The 18,135-nt window shown below is 38.4% G+C and overlaps 1 protein-coding gene across 1 annotated transcript in view; it reads left to right on the plus strand.

Moving 5' to 3' along the window:
- The window catches only part of NAV3 (neuron navigator 3), a 261,611-nt gene that overhangs the window by 187,871 nt on the left and 55,605 nt on the right, over positions 1 to 18,135 (plus strand). Inside the window, exons 13-16 of the mRNA XM_031047935.2 lie at positions 6,549 to 6,687; positions 9,998 to 10,274; positions 12,386 to 13,091; positions 14,610 to 15,098. Of these exons, the coding sequence (XP_030903795.1) occupies positions 6,549 to 6,687; positions 9,998 to 10,274; positions 12,386 to 13,091; positions 14,610 to 15,098 (1,611 nt within the window). The remainder of the gene's footprint in view (positions 1 to 6,548; positions 6,688 to 9,997; positions 10,275 to 12,385; positions 13,092 to 14,609; positions 15,099 to 18,135) is intronic.

Genomic DNA, 18,135 nt, shown 5'->3' on the forward strand with positions numbered 1-18,135 from the left:
TTAATTTTGTTTTCTAGAGCTGTATTCTCCAAGCTGTAGTTCCTGCTTCTGCTCTCTAAAAATGGGTAATGAGCCAAAGAAAAAAAATGACAGCAACTTCTCAAACTATGCCAGGGGCTGTACATACTGAAAGAGCCATACTTTTTCAGCAGACTCTATAGCACTTTGATTGGAGTCTTGCTACCTTCATATGTCTGATGAATTGCTTGTTTAAAGCTTTCCATTTGCATACTTAGGCCACTTTGGCTGGAGTAACTCTCAAGAATTAATAAAGTATGCTAATTGTTGAAGCAAATTCCAGGCATTGACTCAGCTTGTCAGTATGGTGGAGTTCACTGAGATGGCAAGTTTAAGGGCTTGTAGGAAAATGCTAAGAATAGCAACAGAAAGGGTGGAAGGAACAATCATTGTGGTTGTGTGATCCACCATGTCTTGTCTGCAGTTAGAGACTGCTTTGATTTTCTGAAACAAGTACTGTGAAAGGAGCATATTTGAGGTATTCATGGAGCTAACACAGGTTGTTAATACCACTTCCTCTTGTCATGTACCTTCAGGATTCGTTGCTCTCCCAGTGCAGTGCATTTTGTATTTTCAGCCATCACACAAAACATCTAGAAAAGTTTGTTGCATATTCTGCAGGTCTTTATTATGTAGGGTATGATCAAGTATTATCTGGCCTATTTAATTAAATAATTGCCCTAGAGCTCTGTTGCTTGCCCACCGGCTGTGTGAAATAATGTCTTATCCCGTATAAATATTCCTCATTTGGCCAATATACTTCAGCATGTGAACTCAGAATTTTATTATTTTCAAGCAAAAAAACACCCAACAAATACTTGTGGAAAGCAAACACAGAAGTGTAATGAGCACAGCTGAATGTAATTTATCTTTCCATTTGAGGGAATACTTGTGGGAATATGTTTATAATCTTTGTTCAGTTCTACATACTGATGTTAAGCACCGGGTGTTTTGACTTCAGACACCTTGCTATTTCTAGAACAGCTATGTGATAGAAAGGTCAGTGACAGGATTATTATGGAGAGACCTTTTCAGTACTAGTGCACACTAATGAAAGAGAAACAGAGAGTGCTAGTGATGACTAACCAACTATATAGATGGCAAGTTGTGGATTCCTCAACTTCATGGAGTATTTGATGAGATCAAGGAGCTGGAACTTTGCTTGAAGCATCTGGAGGAATTTGTGGAGAATTGGTATGTGTACAATATTCACTTTCAGCACTTTCAGTAGTTAGAGACAATGTGGAGGTCTTCTCCAGAAGAAGGGTTTTTTCTTGGTACAAAATGAGCAACTGTTCAGATTCAAAAGATGCAGGCTAGAATTAGAGGTGAGTTTTAGCTAGTGCCAATAATCTCATAGGCAAATGTGTTCATCAAATTAAAACACAGATCTTCTAAGCAGGAAAGGATATTGGTAACATTACTGCAAAGAGCCTGGGCAAACTGAAAGAACATGAGGTATGTTTCAAGATGAAGGCCATAAATTTAACCAGGGGATGGGGTGGAAGCCCCTCAGTGTCTATTACTTGGTTGAGCACACTTGTTCTAGCCCACAAGGAGAAGGGACATTCCTACTGCAGTACAGCTTCCCTGCTGAGATTCAGCCCTCTGCATGACTGAAGTAGTGGAATAATTATCAGAATTATAAAGTTGATAAAGCTGTATGTTATTTGTGCTGTGTGAACTCAATGAGGTTGTAAAAGCACTCTTACTTTTACCTTAATTCAGATTTCCTGTGCACATACATTTTTTGGTCAATTGTAGTTTGGTCAGCAGTATCTCCCAGCCTCTAAAGTCCTTATTTTATATGAAGTTTAGGTTGAGGATGTTCTGTTTTAAAGCAGTTATTTCACATTTTGTGTATTCCTTGTTATTTATCATGTGCATCCACTTAATTTATTTACCGTATGTCATTTGAACGTTTTTCTAAAGAGAAGCTCGTCTTTGAACGTTTTTCTAAAGAGAGGCTCTTTTAAGGTGCTTTTTAGCGTAGTGTCTGAATATCCACAGCAGAGATTGTGATTTCAGACTCATTTGTGTGTGTATTGTGCCCATTTTACAGAGAGAAAGCTGAGGTACATCAATAGTAAGGCCAAAAAAAAGTGCTGTTTTTTGACATAAGTAACCTAAATTTTTCAGATACCCCTGCAACAAACTATAGATTCAAGGCACACATTTGCATGTGTTATATCTTTGCAAGTCAGATTCTAAAGAAAATTAGAAGTTCTGTATTGGTGTCTGGCTTATTAAAAATGTTGGTTAAAGCAGCCACCTAATAACCTACAGGTTGTGGGGAGTCTGCTACACCAGGGGCTTCAACTGTGTATCACACAGTCCCTTTCATTACAGAAGTCTTTCAACTTCTTTGAAAAATGACAGAAGGCAGCTTGCTTTAATGCAAAATTCAGACTCACCCCTAGAGCTGACCTCTTACAAGCTATAAATTAAAAAAGTGTTTCTAGAGAAAAAATAGTGTGTGGTTGTGCTATCAAAAAATGTGTTGTTATGTACATTCCTAATGAGAGCAGTGAGTGCTGGGCTGTGTGCTTGCTCTCTGCTGATTTGAACCCAGATCTAGGCAACACCCAGCCGGCTGAGCTGAGCTGCTGGATAGGGAGGAGCCTTTGGCCAGTTAGCTGAAAAAATCTATCAAGCATATGCAAACAGTGATTTTGAAGAGATTTATATGAGTCATCCATGTTTCCAAGGATTTATCTTAGAAACAGCAAAATGTACATCCTTAATGTGAAGATTATGGCTTGCTGAGTTTCAAGGTTCTTCTCTAGTTCTTCTTAGGATCCAAGGGTTTCTCAAAGAAAAACTTGCCAGAACTTGTCAAAACAAGGAATTTTTCTTTTAGCCGCAGTCTCGCAGATAGCTGATCTGCATTTACTGTCATTTTCTTTTCAAGAAATTGACCTGAGGCTGACACCCAACAATAAAAAAAAGACAATTTTTCCGAAGTTGTAAGTAGCTAAAATGTGGTTTTAAAAAGCGGAGCAGTGTCAGGCATTAATACGCAGCAATACTAACCTGACCTGTCATAAACTCTGTAGGAGGTATGATAGATGAAAGATAAAATGAAAATGAGAGATGCATTTTAGCCAGTGTATTAAAAGCCTATATTAGGTCCCTTAGGTATAATTTGACAATGAATATTGTTTTGATGAGGGTAGGAAGAATAAGAAAAACTACAGTGAAAATTTGCCACAGACTCCCACAAATAAGTTTTCAATCTCAATGTGATGCACATTTAATTTTACAAGATTTGTTCATCATTCATTTGCTAGTTTGAAGGACAAATGAGTATAAATCATCAATATTTTTTTCCAATTATAAGTAAGGTATCTTCATTATTCAAAATGTATATTAGCTCATCTGACACCGACTACACTATCTAGATACAGGGAAGGAATGCTGAAAAAGTGGAAACAGTACTGAAAGATGTGAGAACAAGTTCAAACAACTCTAGACAATGCACTAAAATTGATCTTCATGCCAAAAGCTGGCTGATACAGTCTGCTTTGTTAGAGTTTTCAAGTTTTACAATGAATTTTCAAAGGGTGATAACAAAAAATTGGTTCAAGTAGGAATCAGTTTCTTTAATAGTCCTTAGAAAAATGCCATACAGGAAAGAAAGGGTTTTGATATTCTTGGGTTTTTATAGGCATACTGAGTATCAGCAGAAAGTTGGGGGTATGGAAGCCCCCAAATTTGGAAAACAACTTTAGCACCTACCATTAAAAAAAATAAAAACAAAATCCAGATAAATATAGTGATGACTCTGAAAGGTCAGTAGTGGATGTGTCAAAATAATCTTATATATATCTTCCAAGACAGCCATGAGTGTTTCCAGAACCCACCTAATAATCCACTGGTGAGTGAGGTGTGATATGTGTGAAATAACACAGAGAAGCCATAATAGAAAGGAAATATGATCATAGTATTTTTTGCCTGAAAACTTCAGCTGTAGAACTATTTCAGAATTTAGAAAATGTACTTCTTCTTACTGAGAAAAATGAGCATGAAACGAAGTACCAGAAATTAAACCAAAATCAAATAACAAACAGAGAAACAGAATAAACCTCGAGGTTCATTCCCAGGTCTTAGGGTAGACTCACACAACTGATGGTCACATATTAAATGACGTGAATGTCACACATAAAAAGTTCATGTTGCTTGTAAAAGGACCCAATATATCTCTTTTTGTATCTGGTTTATGGTGGGGTTTTTTGTTTGTTTTTTTTTTGTTTTTTCATTTTTTCTGAAGTATCTTTCAATAAGTGCGTATTATCTTTTCTGAAATTTAACCACATTTAATATTATATATATTTTTATCCATCTTTAAGGTTCTCAGTCTTAACACTGTTATACAAGGTATATTCTCATGTGGTACATAGCATTTTAATAATGGGTTTTAGCATCAATGAAATGCCATATCACAGACAGGAAAAATACAGGAATGACAAGTGCTTCAGAGGAGGTTCTTAGATGTCTGTGGGTAGCCTATAAGTTATGATATTATAATTGCTTAGACATCAAATTTTATTATTAAATCATTCATGTATATTACTTGGAATTGTAGCAGAAGACATATCTATTTGTGTCATTGTACTCAGTGGTGGAAAGTGCAGCACTGCAATAAACTCTTGTCCTCTGAAATATGTTTATCTTTTCACTGAGCTGGCTTACTAATGTGATTTTCTACCTTTCACAAAATGAAGGTAATGCTTGCTGCAGTTGCTATGATACAAGTCTAGTGCACGGAACTTTCAAGTGCATCAGCACACATTTTGTACCATGCAGTTCACTGTCACTGCCCTTATGACTTTTTAGAGCCTTCCCTGAAGAAGTGGACAAATGAATTGTTTGCTGTGAATGACCAGTAGCAACAGTATTGAGCTTTAACTTGGCTGTGGGATTGAATTTTAAGGGTTTTGTAAAATACAGCTCATGATGTAGGCTATAGAAAAACAAGGATATTAAATACTCTCTCTTATGTTTTGAACTTTATCATCAAGAATAAACATGTCACCTAACTTTGCCTCTCCAGAAGCTATGTGTCTAGAACAGGAGAGGGAATATGGGGTTCTTAAACAGCCAAGGCTACATAGTGAGCGATTCCAATACCCTGAGTCTTGTTACTCTAAAATAAGAAGATTCTTGGCAGGCCTAAACAAGGTCAGTTGTCTTGTTATTCCTCTGGAATTTTCCATGCTTTTGTGCAGAGAATGATCCCTGCCAAGGTTGTAGTTTCCCACTGTATTTGTAGAGTAAGGTATTTAATCACAATTATAACAAGTTGTAAACATTAGCTCTGTAAACGATAGTAACCTCTAGACTAACCAATTAGAGCTCAGTATCCAAGGCTGTTACATAAGGGAGTAAGGGTATAAGAAGAGCACTGTATCTAATAAAGTTTGGCAATCGCTTGATCACATTGATCGTCTCTGCGTTGTCCGTGACTCCTGCGTCGACAAGGGAAGGACATAAAAAGGCACCTTCAGTGGACAGTTCATCCCACAGATGTGAGATATTTTAAGGAAGGCTGAATTCTCTCATAAAGGAGCCTGCTTCTTTGTGCTGGTTAGAGAGTACACCTAAATAGGTAGCTTAAATGAGATGCCTAACTGTTACATAGCTAAAACTATGGGAGATGAATCCTAGTGCAAGTGATGAATGGTTTTCAAACTCTGTGGCCTGGGAATAATCCAAAACAAGATTGACAGGTGGAGATGCAGCAAAACTGGGAGTATATGGCAATAAACTAAGAGTCATAATGTAATACCACGGAAAAGCAATTGCGTAAAGAAGGGTCTGAAAAACACAGACCAGCTTCCCTCCCATGGAAAAAGGCTTTTGTGAGAGTAGGTAAATGACATTTGTATAAAAGTAGCCTTTCTCTCATTTGCATCCCCTGCCTTAATCTCCCAAAGCAGAAGAGTTGACAGCCTGTGCTTCTTGAGAGATGTATATTGTGTTCTCTGTCAGCTCTAGTGACTGTATTGTCAGGGAATCCTATTTTGATGACCTTGCATGCACTAGACAAAGGCTGAAGACAAGAAAATAAAACTTACAGAAATACTGGCTTCCTGCTGACAGTTGATTAGGCTGCAGAAGAGATGTCCTTTTATTTTTCTGTAGCCTGGAAATCCATCAGGTGTCTCCAAGCTGTTAATAATGCTTTGGCTAGCAACACCAGGTAGGTTTAATGGATTTCCCTGCCAGTGTACTGAATGCGATTGCAATGAAGCATGGAACAACCTGTTTTAATAAGTTACACTTAGAGCTGATGTTAATTTTTTAAAAGGCACTTGGGTCTTTCAGTAATTGAGCTAGCAACCACTTGACAATGAGTGAATAATTAATTAATAAGCCTGAAAACTAATATGCATTGTACATCAGGAAATAGCACTGAAAATTTTCTGGTAAACCTCTTGGAAGAATAAACAAACGTGTTTATTGATGTTGAGATGCTTTCTGCCTATCAAGACACAGTGTGTAAAGTAGATGTGCTCCTTTCTCTGCAGCTGGGATGACAGCAGCTCAGTTAGTAGTGGCCTCAGTGACACTCTTGACAACCTCAGCACGGATGATTTGAATACCACCTCATCTGTCAGCTCTTATTCCAATATAACTGCATCTTCAAGGAAAAACACTCATGCCCAGGTGAGTATTTTTTCATTGCCTTTTCTTGCAATGCCCTGCAAGCATGCATGCAGGATAACAAAGAAGAATATACAGTATCAATGCCTGTGAAACAAATGAAATACTAATACTGTAGGAACTTCTCTATCACACTTGTGCTTAGAAAGTCCATGGATCCTACTGACCCAACCCTGACCTGTGGACTGACATCTCAGGTGCCCTGCTTGCAGGGCACATATCGTTGCTGAAGGTTATGGCTGGCAAGACCCTGTTCTGCCTGCCCCAGGGCAGCCCCCACTGGTCCCAACCTCAGGAAGACCCCAGCCCCTGCTGCACCCAATACAAAAAAATACGTAATATGACTGGGTCCATTATGCATGAATTTCTACTCACTTCATCCCATTTGGAGTATCTCAGCAAACAGATAACACACTTTAAATTAAAATAGTTTTTGTATTTCATGAGCTGATGCATGTCAGGGAAGAAAGACATAGGCTATACTGTCCTTTCTCTGTTCTCTCCACTGGGAGAAAAGAGGCTGAAGGAAGGAGCCCACTGGTGGCAGAACTTCTCTCCAGTCAGGCCCAGGAGCAAAAGTGTCCCTGAGGCACACAAGATGACAATGTGTAAGTCAAAATAGGGTTCTGAGCAGCATACAGCCACAAGCTAGATACATAAATAAATATATACATGTGTGCTTGTGTGTATATATATATATATATATATATACACACACATATTTATAAAGCCCTTGTGTCAGGTATCCCACCGTTTCTTCCCAGCTTCCCTTAAAATTGTAATTGATGAAAAACACTATAGAAAATGTTTATAGGACTTGAGTCCCCTCAAAAAAGAAAGAAAAACAGAAGAGTTAGTCCCTGTAGAGAAGTATTCTCTTCCATGTCATCTCCTGTTTATAAGCAGGGAATGTCAAGACTTAACACTTGGCATAGGGGAAGAGCTGTTGCCTCCAGCGATTTCATGTCAAGTATTCAGGATACAAGACTGGCACTTCTAATTCCATTTAGACTCCTGCAGGCAGCCAGTGCCTGAAATTCAGGGATCTGTTTTGTAGATGCACACTGTGGCAGACTTTGTCAACATGAGAAAAACAAGTATTTGTCATTTCCCCTAGACAATAGGGAAATAGAGTTGCTGTGGGAATTCAGATTTTAATCTTCACCAGGGCAGATTTCAGACCAGCATCATACTGATGCAAAGTTATTCACACAGATGCAAGGACTCTTGAGTCCTTTCCCACCCCGTCAAGGTCTCCCATGGTTGCTAACTGGAGATCAGCTTCTTCCCTTTCACATCAATAGCAATGGCCTGCTTACTTGTTGTACTGCATCATCATCATCATGATCAGGAGATCTCAGGCTGACCATTTAACTCTTTGCAGGTCTTTTCATATGAGTGATCTCATATTCTAGTGGCTCCACCAGATATTATTTGCAGATTGTTCAGTGATCAACAGAGATGCAGCACATGTTCAAATGTTGCTTTTCTGCCAGAGTTGCTTTATGTTATGAAGGCTAAGAACAGACTTTTATCAGGTCTGTCTTTTCCAGGCAGTTTAATCAGAACACATTGTACTTCATACTAGCCTGCAATCTTAATCAGAAGCTGAGATGAGCAGAATATGTAAGTATTTTGCCAGCTGTTCTCCAGGTGTGAGACATACTTACGTAACTCAGAGATCCCTTTTGCAGGCTTTTTAAATGATTGAAGCAGTGCAAGCTGGCTATAGCCTAAGGCAGAAATCACATATTTTGTTGTCATCTTATTGTTAAAAGAGGATTAACATTGCTTTTTGGATCCCATAATGGTGAAGAGAGGCTTTTAGAAAGTAGTATACTTGTCATTTCTTGGAAATGATGCAGTTTACTTTAAAAATGTATCGCTATGTGTTTATAACTATTCATTTATGAGTAAGGTTCTGGGAACATTGCACATGTTGTAACAACATCACTAAAAACTCTCTTTTGAAGGACCCTGCAATATTTGTCTAGAGGTAGATGTAGGCTCTTTTCTCATCAGTCCTTACCCAAAATCTGTGCCAATGTCTTCAAAGCACATGTGAAATTACAGAAGTGCAGAGAGCTTTTGCATTTTGTATGACTCAAACGACAAATGTGTAAGCAACAACTGATTATTCTTTTGGTCATCTATATTAATCCTACATATGACAGCAGTGCTCAGGAAACAGCCAGTGGGCTCTGTGGAGAAGGAGTTGTTACAATCCAGAATAATAAATACTCCTTCTCTGAATCTGATCCAGTTTGCAGGCCTGCTTAGTTTAGCTGTATGGGGATAAGGCTATAGAGATAGCTGGGAGCAGCACCATTTTTCTTGCTGTTAATGAGGGACAGAGGTATGCAGGACTGGTTAGATGATGATGTGCAAATAAGGCTTGAGGCTGAGGTCAGAAGGCTGCAGGAAAACACAGGAGGAAGGTTTACAACAGTCTGTCACCATAAAGAATGCAGGTCTTGTCAAACATAAAGGGTAGGGTCAGTCATTTCTATTTAAGCTACTTTCACAGCTTCTGCATTGTCTGCCTTGTTGGGCTGCTCCTTGCAACACATCCTTATTATCCTTATCACACCCCAGGGAAAGAAGATAACACAGGGGTGTTAGGTCCTCACTGGGTCATCTTCCACATGGATCTGAGTTTCAGAGAAAGCGTGACTCTGCTGCTTACTTACACCCTGCTGGTGGGTAGCACTTGCATAAGCCTCTCTTCTGGGTGCTCTGCTAGCTAATATAGCTAGTTTCCTGTTGGAAACAATTCACTGCAATGGAAACAAACTAGTAGAAATGGTACTGATAAGTAGTAGTACTGATAGTACTGATAATTTTGCTGAAGGCATTTTCCCTGCTTACTGGGTGTTACAACATACTGCTGCTGGAACAATGTTCCTAATTTGGCCAGTGGAAGGCCTAGGTTGGAAAAGACAAGAAAAGAGACTGAGGTGATTTTAATAGTATATTTAGTAACTCCTTCATTCAAGTTTTTAGTAAAACCTCTCAGAGCAGTGATTTGTTTCTGAAATTCAGAGGGAGCTGAGGAGCAATAGGGTATCACCACTGGTGGTCAGAGTAAATTAGCCTTCACTTTGTTGTGGTTTATCTATGCAGAGACAAGTTGAAATATTTTGGAAATTAAAGAAAAAGGAAAAATGTCTTTCACAAATGGGAATGGTTTTAATGTTTCCATGGCACTTGCTACAAATACGATGTGCTTGTTCTATTCCATGCCTGTGATTTGACAAATCAGCATATACTGAAGATGTTAAGGTTGACCATTTCTTGTGCAAATCTCTTGTAGCTGAAGACAGACTCAGAGAAGCGCTCAGTTACAGACAGTGAAACTTGGGGCAGCACTGAAGAACTAAAGAAGCCTGAGGAAGACTTTGACAGCAACGTTGACAGCAGTGGCAAGTGGAAAGGCCTTCCCTCGGGGCTGTCTGAAGAGTCAGAGAAGGGGGGGCAGAAAGCATCTTTCTCTGTTTCACAGACTGGATCCTGGAGGAGAGGCATGACTGCACAAGTAGGAACAACTCAGTCCAGGCAAAAAGCAGGAACAAGTGCACTCAAGACTCCAGGTAGGAAACTTACATAGTTCAGATTACAGCATTGAAAATTAAGGCTTTATACTTAGAATTCATCTATAAGCAGTCAAGAATCTTTAGTGGGCTAAAAATGGCTATTATAAATGTGTGACAGACATGAGGAACTGTAAGCATATTGTTAGTTCTTTCCATACATGGCTGCAAGCCAAGACTGTGATAATATACTAACTTGTTAATCTCTACAACTGTTAGTTTGCTACACTGCATACTAATAATTTATTAATCAGACATTAATATATCCATAACAAAAACTATGTTTGCATTTTATTTCACTATCATTTGACTTGTATTAAGGAATTGAGTATTTTTGGACTCATCTGTGCCTTATCTTTGTCCTTTAGAAAACCTGTACCTTTGATAAATGAACATATGCGTAGAAATGGGCAAAGATTAGAAGCTGAGATAGAAAGACTTAACACTCAAGGGAGGGGACTCAAAATCAGTGTTTCTGAACTAAAGCTGAGTTGTCACATTCCAGATACTGCACATATTCTGTAGTTCACTGTTAAGAGTCAAAAACTTGTAAATGAATTCTTTTTACACTCTTTCTTCAGTGCTAGATGATTTTTTTCCTAATTTTGAAAGGCCTTTTAGGAATAGTAACCACTTCTGCAATCTAGTTTTGAAGCAAAAACCCATAGTTGGTGGAAGACATCATTATTAAGACCAGGTAGTCCATCATTTTACTAGGGAAATATTAATTCTTTGTAGGACATTTTCAGACCCTTGTCATGTCCTGGCAAAATCCTGCGTGAGCAAGCTTTATCCACCAGTTATGAAGGCAACTAACGAAGATCTCAGAATAAATTCAAATCCTTTGTGAGACTCTTTTTTTCTATGCAATGTTTCTGCTAAACACTGGTAAGCCTCTGGTCTACAAGGTCCCTGAGAAGCTTTGCCACAGGCAGTGGTCAAATGAATGCAGAAATCATAGTATCATAAAATCATCTCATAGTAAAAGGTGTACTGCTTTCCAAGCTGTTTCCCAGGTCTGTTTTGCTGAAGATGAGCAGGCAGCCACTGTGCAACAAAGAACTGAGACCTTATTTTTTTTAATGATATACTAATAGTCTGTGTTTGCTGTGTTTGTCTGATCTGTACCTTGGTGTATGCATGTAGCATAAAATGTGCACTGGATAAAAACATGGGTGGATTTAGTTCTGACTTATAGGAGTTGCTCTTTACTACAGTTTAGCTCCTTCCGAGAAAATTTGGCCACCCACCTCCAAAACTTTCATAATCTCTTGAAGAGAGATTAAAAACTTTATTTGTTCCTTATTAGGAGCATATAAAAGATGCTTAAAGAGAGATTAGAGTAAAAAAGAAATGGCATTTTTTGTCTGTGAAGTATTTTCATTTAAGGTAGAAGAGAATATCTTATTAACCCTCTCTGAATTTCACAATGCTATTATGTGAAAATATATGGTATATAGGCATGTGTCAGTGCAGTACTGAAGGCAGCCTCTCAGAAAATCAAAAATCTTAAGAAGACATGAAGGATATGACAAAGACTAACTCATGCAACTAATATAATTATAGATCAAGTTATATACATACCATGATATGTATATAATCTCTCCCTGACATTTTTGTGTAACTAAAACTAGAACAAGCTTAGCTTTAAGCTAAAAAAATTTAATCACTGAAAACTAAAGAACTCAGTAAGTACCACTAATTTCTACATGCATAATTAATGTCATACCTCTGGAAATATTAATTACATGTCATGTTGTATTTTCAAATATTAATTCTTATACATAGAAATATTATCAACAGAAAAAAAAAGCCGAATAAAATTCCTTAGAGTTCATTCAGGATAATTTTCTACACCTATGTTCTCTAGCTATATATGAAACTGGAAGTTCCTGGGAGAAATTTAAGCCCTTAATACCTAATGTTTACCTGTAATGTATCATACCTGCTACTGACTGCTGATGAGGGACTAAAGACCAAATTAGTCTGTTTTCTTACTGTACTTTTCTATTTGTGCATTTTTTCATTTTTGAAATTGCAACCATATAGTGTGGATATTGAGACGTTACAGTTTAAACACAAGTGACCTTTTCAAATATACTTTCATTTAGGAAAAACAGATGATGCAAAAGCTTCAGAAAAAGTGAAACCCCCCCTGAAAGGAGCCTCCATTCAGCGCTCTCCATCAGATGCAGGAAAAAGCAGTGGTGATGAAGGAAAAAAGCCTCCCTCTGGCATTGGGAGATCAACTGCTACGGGGTCCTTTGGATTCAAGAAGTCTGGAATGGGATCTTCTACAATAATCACCACAAGTGGAGCAACCATCACAAGTGGGTCAGCAACTCTAGGAAAAATGCCCAAATCTGCAGCCATTGGCGGGAAGTCCAACGCAGGGCGGAAAACAAGTTTAGATGGTTGCCAGAACCAGGATGATGGTGTCCTGCACATGAACTCAAAGACAACTCTGCAGTATCGAAGCTTGCCTCGCCCATCAAAATCCAGTGGCAGTGGAATCCCCGGCAGGGGTGGCCACCGCTCCAGCACCAGCAGCATTGACTCTAATGTCAGCAGCAAGTCTGCAGGTGCTGCTGCCACCAAACTACGAGAGCCTAGCAAGATTGGGTCTGGGCGGTCCAGCCCTGTCACCATCAACCAGACAGACAAGGAAAAAGAGAAAGTTGCTGTGTCCGATTCAGAGAGTGTCTCGCTGTCCAGTTCCCCCAAATCCAGCCCAACTTCAGCAAGCGCCTCTGGCACACCAGGACTTAGGCAGCCGGGATCCAAATACCCAGATATTGCCTCCCCCACCTTTCGAAGGTTAGTGGTTTTGTATGAATTCCTGAAATTGAAGTATATAAAGCAGGGACTTCCAGTGTCTTGAAGTACTGGACAAAAAGCCAGGGCATATTTTGCCAAAAACAGAGAGCCAAGTACAAAAAAACAAAAGGGTAATTTATTTTTTTTTTCACCCAAAATGATTATTTCTCTAAGACTTTCCCAGATCTAAAATGCGTGTTCCTTGAGCTTTGAGCATTTTAGGTGCATTCCCATAACAATGGTTTGAAGGCTAGAAGTTGGACTTGATGTCTTATGGGTGTCTTCCAACTTAAGATACTATGTGATTCTAAGTTCAGGCACATGACATGTGAAGAAGGACACTGTTCAGATGCATTCTCTTACTGGAACAGGCAATGCCATAGCTTGGGCAGGGAACTGAAGAGCTCTATAGCTTATAATAAAGTATTTGCTTTCATTTTGTTGGCAGCTCCAGCTGCAAACGTTTCATTATCTTAGCAGCTTTGTTACATCCTTCATCACAAACATTAGCAAAGCTAAATGGTCAATTGTAAATTCCCTATTTTAACGTTTCTGGAAACATAAATCTGGATGAAATATGAATTAGGAATTAGAATGGAGCACTTGGACTGCTGGAGGAAAAGCCAATAGTGCCCTCTTGTGCCTACCTACCAAAACAGCATCTCCAGACTGCTGGAGATCTGCAGTTGAGTTTTGTAGGCTTGGTAATATGTGAAACAGATTCTTACATTATTAACCATGCTTACTTTACATCACGATAAGTTTTGCATTTATCTATTATTGATTTATGAGCTGCACGTTTACTGCAGCTTGAAATATTTCCAGTAAGACATTAAGTCATCACATGACCCTTTTATTTCAGCAGTTTTAGAGGATTGGGGGTTTATTTTTTTCATCATCGCAGTTGAATTTTCTTCTCCAGACTTGCTGGAAGCAGTTTCGTGAAATACACCTCTGTCATGAGTACCCTTGGAGAAAAACTGAGCCCATTTAGTTCTGGTGCAGTTTATTGTCTGAACGGTTACTACATGACCGATGACTGCACGACCATCTGTGCAAAAGAACAACGAGAGGGAAATTTTACACAGATACTTAGATGTTTATTAAGCTATGAAGGATTTTGCAAGTGTTTGTTGCAATCAATGTAGCTGATTTGAGAAGTGAGGGGTTTAAAAGCTAATGACCTAGCCATGGGAACGCTTAATTACTGAATTTGGGTGAAAGTGTAATCTGTTTATGCACTAATAAGATGAAAATGTGATTATTTTACCTCTCTCTGGGAGAGTATGTATGTGCAAAGAGCACATCTGAACAGGAGTGAGAGCTGTTGCTAATGAAACAAACCCTGATTATTGTGATATGGTTAAGTGGATTTAATTTTGCGATGCGATTGAACAAGTAGGTAGGCATGATTTTAGTAGCAGTAATTAAAAATGTGTAGTTTGGCTCTTAGGATGTTACGCCATGAATGTTTAATGTGGCTATCAGTTTCTCTAAAGCTATTTGTTTTACATTTAGGTTGTTTGGTGCCAAGGCAAGTGGTAAAGCTGCCTCTGCACCCAGTACTGAAGGTGTGAAACCCACATCGGCAATGCCCAGCCCTAGTACCACATTGGCACGGCAAGGCAGCCTGGAATCGCCATCCTCGGGCACAGGCAGCATGGGCAGTGCAGGTGGGCAAAGTGGTAGCAGCAGCCCCCTCTTCAGTAAACCTTCGGACTTAAATGCAGACGTTGTAAGCTTAAGTCACTCCTTGGCTTCCAGTCCCGCCTCAGTGCACTCTTTCACATCAGGTGGTCTTGTGTGGGCTGCAAACCTGAGCAGCTCTTCAGCGGGCAGTAAGGACACACCAAGTTACCAGTCCATGACTAGCCTTCACACCAGTTCCGAGTCTATTGACCTTCCTCTTAGCCATCATGGCTCTCTCTCTGGACTGACAACAAGCACTCAGGAGGTTCAGAGCCTGCTCATGAGGACTGGAAGCGTCAGATCTACTCTTTCGGAAAGGTGAGCTTGCCTATAGGTACAGTGACCACAGAACCAGTAAGAGGCAAAAGGACAGGAGCCAAAAATACAAACCCTCCACTTGTTTTCCTAAAGGGACACTGTTTAATTAGCACTTTAGACCTTTATGTAAAAAAGCAAGGAAGGAAGAAAAGAAAGCTGAAAGGCATTGGATGTGGAATCAATGGCCTTTTAAGTTTTACACACACTTTCTTTGTCTTTAAAAGTTTTTTTTAGCTTCATTGTTCTGGAGAGCAACCAGAAAAAAAAAAGGGAAATTGTCTAATTATAGGCAAATCTAAACAGTCACGTGATTCTTTCATGCTGTATTTGCCTGCTATCCCAGCAACTAGCAGCTCGAAAGCTGCATCACTGCCCTCATGCTGATAAATTTTCTCCAGTAGTAGGATCCCACCAGTTTTCTTCCCATTAGCTCAAAGCACAGGCAGAGCTGGTGGGTCCTTATGTTCAGCCTACCAGTCTTGCTTTAAAATTCTTATTCCTGACAAATTGCTTCTTACATGGCAATCATTACACAAATCCATACTAAAATGCAGTTTCACTTGCAGAGGGACAGTTTACAAGATGAGACCCTGACTGACTGTATGCACAGCCCTGGCAAATGTCTGGAACAAAATAAAACAAGAAAGGGTTCTCCTCTGTTCTGTTAATGTTTTTTGCAATATGCAGATGTTTTACAGTTTAAGTTATATTATAAAAAGGTGCAACCACTCTGGCACAGTTGTACCAAGATTTTTATTTTTGTTTTTTTTGTGAAACATTTATTTGACTTTTGCAAGAAAGAAAAAAGAATCTTTGCTAGGCAGTAATTTTCACTTCCTGTGAAAGTTTTTAACATGTGACAATGAAACTCTTATCTCACATGGGGACTGAAAAGTCAGTATTAAATATTTCATTAGCCTTTGATCCAAAAAAGTAAATTCTACTGAGTCAGTTGGGAATATTTTAAAAAATTTAAGGTTAAACTTAGTTGTTTAACACACAATCATTTAAAGGAAAAAGATCTTTTATATACAATGTTAAGCTTTTTTTTTCCCCGTTATATATACCCAGAGATTTTTCAAGACCAATCCTTTCCATGGAAAAAATTCCTTTTCAGTGAATTGGCATTAAAAAAACAAAACAAGCACAGACAAAACCAAAACCCTGAACAACTCTTTGCCAGACCTAGATGTAAACTCTCCACACATTTTATCCTCTTATGTTACATTCATCAGTATTACTATATCAGCTAAAATCACACCTCTTACTAACATAATTACAACATAATAAAACATATGTGTGTACCAATATAATGTATGCTAACAACAGTAGCTAAAAATATGTTGATACATGAGTAAGTTGTAATTTTCACTGTGCCTTTAATTTTTAAATACTAGTTTGCATTGTGTGCCATGAACTGAATGTGACAATATTTCTTAGAAAGTTACTAATCAATACTTAAAGTATAAAAAAACCTTACTAATATTTACTGCTACACGTGTGGATAGTGAGGTCAATAGAATGATGTGGAAGATTATGAATTTGTGCCAAGGATCGTCTTTATGCAGAGGATGTTTAATATCACATTAAAAATGTTAATGGTTTGGCATCAGCTCCTGAGCATCCCCCATTACTAATACTTCATGTATTTATTCAGTGACTTAATTTCAGTGGTTCCAAATGCTTTGCCTTTGGCAATATTTTTAACTTTCATATTTGTCCATATGGGGATATTATGATGGGGTCCAGAGAGAGACATTTATTATGTTGATCTGGCCTCAAAACAGATACATATACCTAGAGAAAATGGTGTCATTCCTTGAATTATAGCCCCAACAGGGTTTTGCAGTTTGATTTTTCTGAAAAGTGTGTTGCAATTGCTGTGTTATTTTACATAGTAAAACCTACATGTAGCAAAGTATTTTTTTTTTCACAACAAAAGTACTGGTTTGCGATGTTAGATATGTTTGACAGCAGATTATAGCCTTTTTCCTTTGTAAACTCAGTTTATATTTGAGATGCCTCTGGCAAAATGAATTATAGCTTTGCATGGCGTAAGGAATTGTTGGCACAGAGGCTTATTCTTTTTCTTCAGTCGCTATAGAGCTTGCAAAAGACTGAACAAGCAGTCCGTATAGTGAGATACAGTAATATAATGTAGAGACAAAATCAGAAAGACCAAATCACGAAATGAGATATAGCTAGCAAGCAACTTGAGTCTATGCTGAGAAAGCCTAGGGAAAACTAAAAGAGGAGAGCTAATAATAGATGATACAAATAAATGGGGGTTTGCTTCACAAGCATTAACTGTAATTTGATAGCTAAACATCACTAATGGCAAACATGCTAAGAGAGAATGAAAAGGTTAAAAGATTTCTCCAGTTTATTTGTCCTGATGAACTTTTCACTTCACTGCTTCAGACATAGTCCCTGCAGAAAAAAACCCTGCAGTCATTAGGACTGAAGAAGAGGTTTCAAAAGGTCTGTGCTAAGGCAGGAGTGTATGGACTGGAAGATGAGAGGACTGTGAGCAAGGCCACCTTGCCTCTATTCCTGGGAAAATACAAAGGATATTAAACAAAATGGGCTAAGTAACAGATAACACAGGATTAACAGCCTTTTAAATAAGACTAATTTATTTGCAGGGAAACAGTCTTTGTGAGTAGAGGAAAGAGATAAGTAGATACAATAAGACATCCTGGACATAGAAGAGCTTTAGGTGCTATTTCAAATAGCATTTGCATGAGAAAATGAGGGAAATAAAGTTAGGTGCTTGACCACTTCGTAAAGACTGCTCAAAGACTAATGATCAATGATATGTTATCCCGAAGGGATATAACAGGGCAGGATATACTTCCACAGGTAGATACAAAATTATGAGGCTGTTTTCAAGAAAGAAAATAGGGTCTAAGCAGTTGTAGTGTTTTGCTGGGACAAAGCATTTTCTCACTATTTTGAAAATTAAAGTATCACATGTAAATCTTAGGAAATTGTTATCCCATTCTGTTTTTTCATGTGAAAGCTTTAACTTGAAGAC

Source organism: Melopsittacus undulatus, chromosome 5 (assembly GCF_012275295.1).
Source record: "Melopsittacus undulatus isolate bMelUnd1 chromosome 5, bMelUnd1.mat.Z, whole genome shotgun sequence".
NCBI classification, from domain to species: domain Eukaryota; kingdom Metazoa; phylum Chordata; class Aves; order Psittaciformes; family Psittaculidae; genus Melopsittacus; species Melopsittacus undulatus.